Source organism: Ciona intestinalis, chromosome 14, assembly GCF_000224145.3.
Source record: "Ciona intestinalis chromosome 14, KH, whole genome shotgun sequence".
Classification (NCBI taxonomy): Eukaryota; Metazoa; Chordata; class Ascidiacea; order Phlebobranchia; family Cionidae; genus Ciona; species Ciona intestinalis.
Window position 1 is genome coordinate 194,603 of NC_020179.2, and position 6,525 is coordinate 201,127.

A 6,525-nucleotide genomic window follows, 5' to 3' on the forward strand; every position below is an offset into this window, starting at 1 on the left:
ATCCTGCAATCACTTGAAAAATGTTGTTGCCATACTAGTTTACTGGTATAAACCCATTTAATCATCTTTTAGACTAAGTGCGCATAAAACATCACTAAATTGTCTTTGAAATAATTTTGTTTTGCCAGATAATCGGTACAAGTAGTAAAGATGGAAACAATACCCAATTAATTTTGTTACCAGGAGAACGAAGGATTTCCACACAACTACCATTTGCTTCTATAAATCCGGGTGACGATTTGTTGCGCAGTTTTTCGATAAAAACTCTGTAACTCATGAAAATGGATTTGCAAAATAGTACCGCCTATTTACCACTCAGACCAAATTAGATCGTGGACAAGTTTGAATTGAACCCTAGCGTGTAGTATTTATAACTCCATCTACAGAAGTCGCAGTATATGTTGTTTTCCAAGAGCAGCGTGTCTAATCACCGGTGGTCTGTAACTACTTTGAATAGTTGTTTGCACTAAGCCTAGTTTTTAAACTACGAAATATTTTGAATGCTTTACCAACTTAGCTTAATCTAAGACTAACACCAGGGAAACCAGGCTTAAAATAAAGCAAAAACTTTAGAACAGGCTTCATTTTAAATATCTCTATTGTATCAAAGTTTATAAATCCAGTTATCTGAATAATTTGCCACATTTTCCAAAAGCTTTCCTCTTGAATGTTGGTCTCCATAAGTATTCTGCATAGACATTAAAAATAGTTGGACAACACTTGACCTAAAAACATTACTTCACACGAAATTAAGCTATGATAACTTTAGAATCTTGTGCTTGGGAATTCATGCAACTTGTTTTCTGGAGTCTTACACAACATAACTCTTTGTAGGAGCAATTTTAAACCCATTGTCTGGAAATTCAGGATTTATTCCACAATTGGATTCGCTCTAATGAATCTATATGACAATATGTTTTTTAGCAAGCTTTTTAACTAATATAGATTTCTACAAAGTAAACACCTTTATTATACAAATTAAATTGGTTTCTTCAGGATTTCAAATCAACCACAGGGATAACAGGATGTCGTTTAAATTCCATAACGCATAGAAATAACTTCGGTTTCAGTGAACTATTACGAAGGAAACAATTAAAATTTACTTTGCTTACAAGATCAAAGCAGTCTGGCTGCATGGAATATGCTTTGCCCGCTGAAATTAATTGGATCTTTTAACTAAAGATTGATTTTGAAATAAATATTGATTTTGTATTGATTTAAGTAGATTTCTTGTTAGTTTTGGTATTTTCTTAAAAGGCAGTCACCCACATTCAGAAAATAAGTTACACGTATTACATCTTTATCTACTCAAGAATAAAACATCACTACAGCAAACATTGAAATCTTAAGAGTCCCAACCTTTAAGACACATAGAAACCAGCGGTATTTTTCTGTAACTTGCATACCACATACGACAAGAACTTTTAAACTTGTTTTTAAACTAGTATAGGCAAGAACATAGTAACAAAGCAGTAAAAATGTCTTGGCGCTCTCGGGTTAGGTTAACCTGCTTGAATTAATAGGATCCACCGTATATAACACTCTCATGATTTTTCTGCAACCCTAATAAATAGCGGTTGTGGTTCCGATCCCTTAAACAGATGTAGACTCGTCCTATTAATCAATCGAATAATCATAAATCGCCCACAATCGCATCATTAGAATCCTAATATCTGCATCATCTGCCATCGGATTTTAACATTAAGAAGCGCGCTCTGTTTGAACCTTTATTTGTATCTGTAGATTTAAACATTAATACCGATAAGCTTGGTTTACAACATGGGAAGTTAAATTTTAGATTTTTCACATTTTTATCGAGAATGAAGACTTTTTTATCGGGAATGAAGTCCTTCAAGAACAATAAATGAAGCAGAAAGAACACAAACCTTTAAATCCTGACAGCGGGTTGGCTATAGTTTCAGTTATACACTAAAAAGGTATACAGAAATAGCCCATTTCATTAGTACACACTCTTCGCAAAGAAAGCCGCGCAATCTCCAATACAGTAGTTATACGCGGCCCATTGTATGTTTCAAGAATCAGACATCACAAGTCAACAACAAAAGACTTCAAAAACTCATTACCATTGGACCTCTGATACCTGCAGGTTGATTATGATTTGTCAACACACAGCAAAATATACGGTAATATAAACAGTCATTTTGTCGGCACGCTTCCAAAGAGGTAACAAATTCATGTAAAAATATACCTAAATACTTATAAATTATGCGCCAAAAATATTATTTTGTCTGTATGCGCCAAGAAAATAGTTAACAGTAGATTATAGGAAGAAATAAAAGCAAATTATAGGCAAAAAAGTGAATTTGAAACGAACATTTAGCATAACAGTAAACCATTATTTTAAAGTATATATATGCCTATTTCATTTATAAGTAAGAATCCACGCTAACAGTAAACCACATAACTATGAACAAAACTTAAAATGTTTACACCACTTACCCAGCTCTATTCTTCTTTCGTCTTCATTTCACGCAAATTTTATTCAAACGTACGAACGTTAAAATATAATAGCCGCTCTTTCATATTACTTGATTTTCACAAATCAAAAAAACTCGGTTTAAGCCGTCGTCGACGCGCATATCAAGACTAGAATACTTTAACTTCTTCCGCATTTTTACAAATCAGACATAAACGAACTCCAAACGATGTTACAACACCAATGTAATCTAAAACGTCAACACAATGGCTTGTTTTGAACCAAATGCCCTTCTTTCTTTACGCAGCTGACGTTGGCAGGAAATGACGTACGATAGTACTCCGCGAAATCGATCGACCTATTTTCTTAATAACCTAAATAAGTTATCATTTTTTTGTTATAAAACTTTATTAAAAACACTGTATCTACTATATTGTTTAAAATTACTTTATAAAACTATATTATTTAGGTTTATTCGTTGTATTTAATTCGGCGGAGTAACATCGATTTAGATTACATCATATGATGCAATACAGAGCTCTCTGATTGGTCAATTAAATTTAGTTTATGCGTCACGAGTACGTCATAAACAGATCTGTCGATCAGGAGAATTTACATTTCAACATGTTTGTGCAATAAACAAAAACTTGAACTAGATAGCCAAAGTTGCATTTCGACATTTTATTTATGGTAACGAATTCAAAACATTTGCCAAAATCAGCCAACCACTGTGTATTTCTATTACAATATTAAATAATAAACAAAACAACGAGAGAGCTAAGCTTTAATAAATGGACACAAATTATTATAACACGGTTATAAGGTGTGTATAAATACGTTTTTGAGAACTCATTTGGCGATATTATGTTTTGTTTCAAAACATTTTTAGTGGTTTTAGCCAGAGGCTATTGACGTGCTATAATCGGTGCGTGACCCGTATTCAAAAACTTAACAGGCCCTGGGACAGTCTAATTGTTTAATTTAATCAGCTGTCTTAGAAACTTGCAAAAACAACAAAAGTTAACCAGATGTTACTGCTGTGAAAGCCCACAGTAACTAACGGATGTGTGACCTACTTCTTCCTTGCGTGTGATAACGTTAGAGGTAGTACCGATGTGACTTCACATTAATCTATCAATATAGGTGATAAGTGGTCATGTGACTGCCCGATAAAACACGGACATTTAAAGATTGAGGCAGAAAAGTAAACTCAAAGTAGGGTGGGTTAAGATGGGACATATTTTCGTTCTGTTTTCTCGTTCCAATTGGTAGTACACAAAGAACATTCACAGAATTATATAACCGTAGCCCTGCGAACCTAAACGAGCGTTGTTAATTATTATTTAAAACACGATCAAGATATTGGGATATGTTGTGCTTAAAGGTGCCCCATCTTCCCCACCTCACTATAATAGTCAATTATTGTCATTAATGAACTTCATGTCTTTGTCTCTATATTTGGCATCTATAATATAGTAGGGTGGGAGGATGGGACACTTTTCATTCTATTTTCTCGTTCAATTTGGTAATAAACAAAGAACATTCAAAGAATTTTAAAACCGTATCCTCACGACTCCCATAGACCGTTGGTAATTGTTTAAAACACGGCCATGATATTTGGATGCTATGTGCTAAAGGTGTTCCATCTTTTCCCACCATAGCATATAGCAGGCCATGTTGTTTCCCATTTTCCCCATCCAGTTTAAAACGTAGTTTCGTTCTGATTAATCGAAATGGTGGACACTACACTTATGCGCGCACTAAGTTGTGAACGCTTTCTGTTTTGAGCCAACGCTGATGTTATGTTTGTGTTTGTGGGATCAGTTGTGGTGGTTCCCCTCTTCGTTTCAATGGTTCTAGTACAACATGGTTGGAAAAGATGATGGACCGCCTGTGGGGTTAAAAAAATAAATAATGATTTGCTAGAGTAACACAGTAAAAAAATAAGTGCGACTAAATAAAGAGCTGAAAAAAATCAAGCCGAACCGCCTGTGGTATTAATGAACCCCACTTTATAAATCCTATTTACTTATTGTTTTAAAATTACAAGTATTTTGAAGTGTCCCATCTTACCTGGCCTGTTTTTAAATGGCTAAAATAGCACCTGGTGTGCGAACTGCTAAATAAATCTTCGTGTGTTTGTTTCCTAAAGCAGCTTTTTTTTAATTATTGATAAACAAAACATTTTTCCAACTTACTTTTCGCATTGGTTGTAATGTAACGTAGAACACAATTGGGTTAAGTAGCGAGTGGGAGAAAGCAATTGTTCCAATGGCCGCAAGCCCAACAGGTGATATTGTTATTGGTATTTGGAGGGAATCCAACAGAAGAACAATATTAGCTGGGAATCTGGAATGTATTATATTGTAAGGTGGGGTAAGATGGTTCATGTATGATTATAGTATGGTGGCGTAAGAGGGGACACGGGGTAAGAAGGGACATGGTAAGATGTAATACCAATTACACTTAAAAACCAAATGAGGATACGGCTATATGGAATATTAATTGTTTACTACTAAATTGGAGGATTTAAATAAACTGAAAACATGCCCTCCTTAGCCATAAAATAAGTGGTGACGATAAAGGAAATATGAAACCATATCCTATTCTATCCCACCCTACTATGCATACAAATTAAAGTCATTTTCTTACCTGCAAACCACGTACACTATTGACACGGATAGGATAAAGTGCGTCATGTTTCTCATGTACGAAAGTTGTATCGAATGTTTTCTATGAAGCGCCATTGCACCAGCTGTGTCGTCGGTCTCATCTGTAATTGGTGTGTTTGTTAATCGTGTCTTTTATAATTTATACAACTTTAACATAAAACACGGTTGTTTTATCAATCCTGTAACTTATTTATCCACGCGTGCCGGGGCAACGACAGTCGTTATAACACGGGTGTTCTGTTTCATACACCTCGTGCCCGCTTACGTGTTACCATGTATTTAACTTTGTGAGCGATTGTTTTGGGTTGTAGCAATTGCCGTTAAGTGGCTTGTCGAGAAACATACAGCGCTGAAAGCGACAGTAGCGATGAGCCTTGAACCTGTAACCGGGCACACTAACCACGGCCACGGCGCCTATACACAAAAGATGCATCCACCTTTTTTCTTTCTTCTGTTTCTTCTGAGCAAACTTAGATGAATTCTGTAAGGTAAGATGGCGGCCAGCCCCCCCGTTCGATGTATGGTCCCAACACACATAACGAGAACTATCAGCAAAGCTACGAGGAAGGCAATGACGCAAGCGATCACGTGGTATATCTTCAACGAAGGGTAGAGAAAGCTGCAAAGTAAAATATTTGTCACCGTATAAAACGATCAGTTGCTATTTTATCAACTTAGACTTATACATACTCAAAACCCAACTTGTACATAGTTCGACAGTAACCTACGTTAAAACAAACAATTTAAGGTTATAGAAGCCAAACTAAATGCATACACTAACTTAACTACAGTACTACTGGCAAAGCAACACAAGGAAACTGAGTAACTTGCAGAACAAAATGCGAGAAACGCAGGAGTGTAGATTACAATGCAGCGCGCGGACGAGAAAAAAAAGACGAGAAAAAGTTTGCTGCTTTATACTTAGTTATTGAATATATAAGTTATTTTACCACCTGTATTAAAGAGTCCGGCCCACGGTTCTCATGGTTGCGCAGTTTTTTGCATAAGAATAAAGTTTTATGTCTACTGATGCTAAATTAACAGCCATTTTGTGAAAATTCGCTTTAATTTAAAAGTTATGAACGTTTAAAAAATCAAATTTCAAAGTTGTAAAAAACGTCACTCGCGGGCACTGTGACGTCACAATGCAATATTTCGTTTATGGGGAAAACCCGGTCAATCAGCGATTTATCGTTTATTGGTGCAGTTTTGATAGATAAGCAAATCAAAACGTTTTTTAAGGTATTAACAGTACTTATGGCTTTAGCAACTTATTTGAAACTATTTCCTAGGGATCCGTGTAACCACACAAAATAGCCTACCAAGCTTAGTGGAGAATTAGTTTTCGTGACTTTCTAGGGTTCAGATTTTAAATTCTTTTTCTTTTTTCCCTATATGGCATAGACTATATTTATA

General features: G+C 35.4%; 1 protein-coding gene and 1 long non-coding RNA gene across 3 annotated transcripts in view; both read right to left on the bottom strand.

Moving 5' to 3' along the window:
* Positions 1-138: 138 nt before the first annotated feature.
* On the bottom strand, positions 139-2,712 carry LOC104266381. Its single transcript, XR_717536.3, has 3 exons — positions 2,461-2,712; positions 1,887-2,101; positions 139-1,737 (listed from the first exon to the last, which is right to left on the bottom strand). It is a non-coding gene; the product is annotated as an uncharacterized LOC104266381 (long non-coding RNA).
* Positions 2,713-3,103: 391 nt separating this feature from the next.
* LOC100186465 overlaps positions 3,104-6,525 on the bottom strand; it is a 5,901-nt gene continuing 2,479 nt past the window's right edge. Inside the window, exons 5-9 of one of the 2 annotated variants that reach the window (XM_026837725.1) lie at positions 5,547-5,728; positions 5,090-5,210; positions 4,636-4,786; positions 4,236-4,328; positions 3,104-4,170 (exon numbers count right to left, since the gene is read on the bottom strand). In XM_026837725.1, the coding sequence (XP_026693526.1) occupies positions 4,162-4,170; positions 4,236-4,328; positions 4,636-4,786; positions 5,090-5,210; positions 5,547-5,728 (556 nt within the window). In that variant the 3' untranslated portion in view covers positions 3,104-4,161. Of the gene's footprint in view, positions 4,329-4,635; positions 4,787-5,089; positions 5,211-5,546; positions 5,729-6,525 lie in introns of both variants that reach the window. The other variant, XM_009862405.3, reaches the window with a different exon arrangement.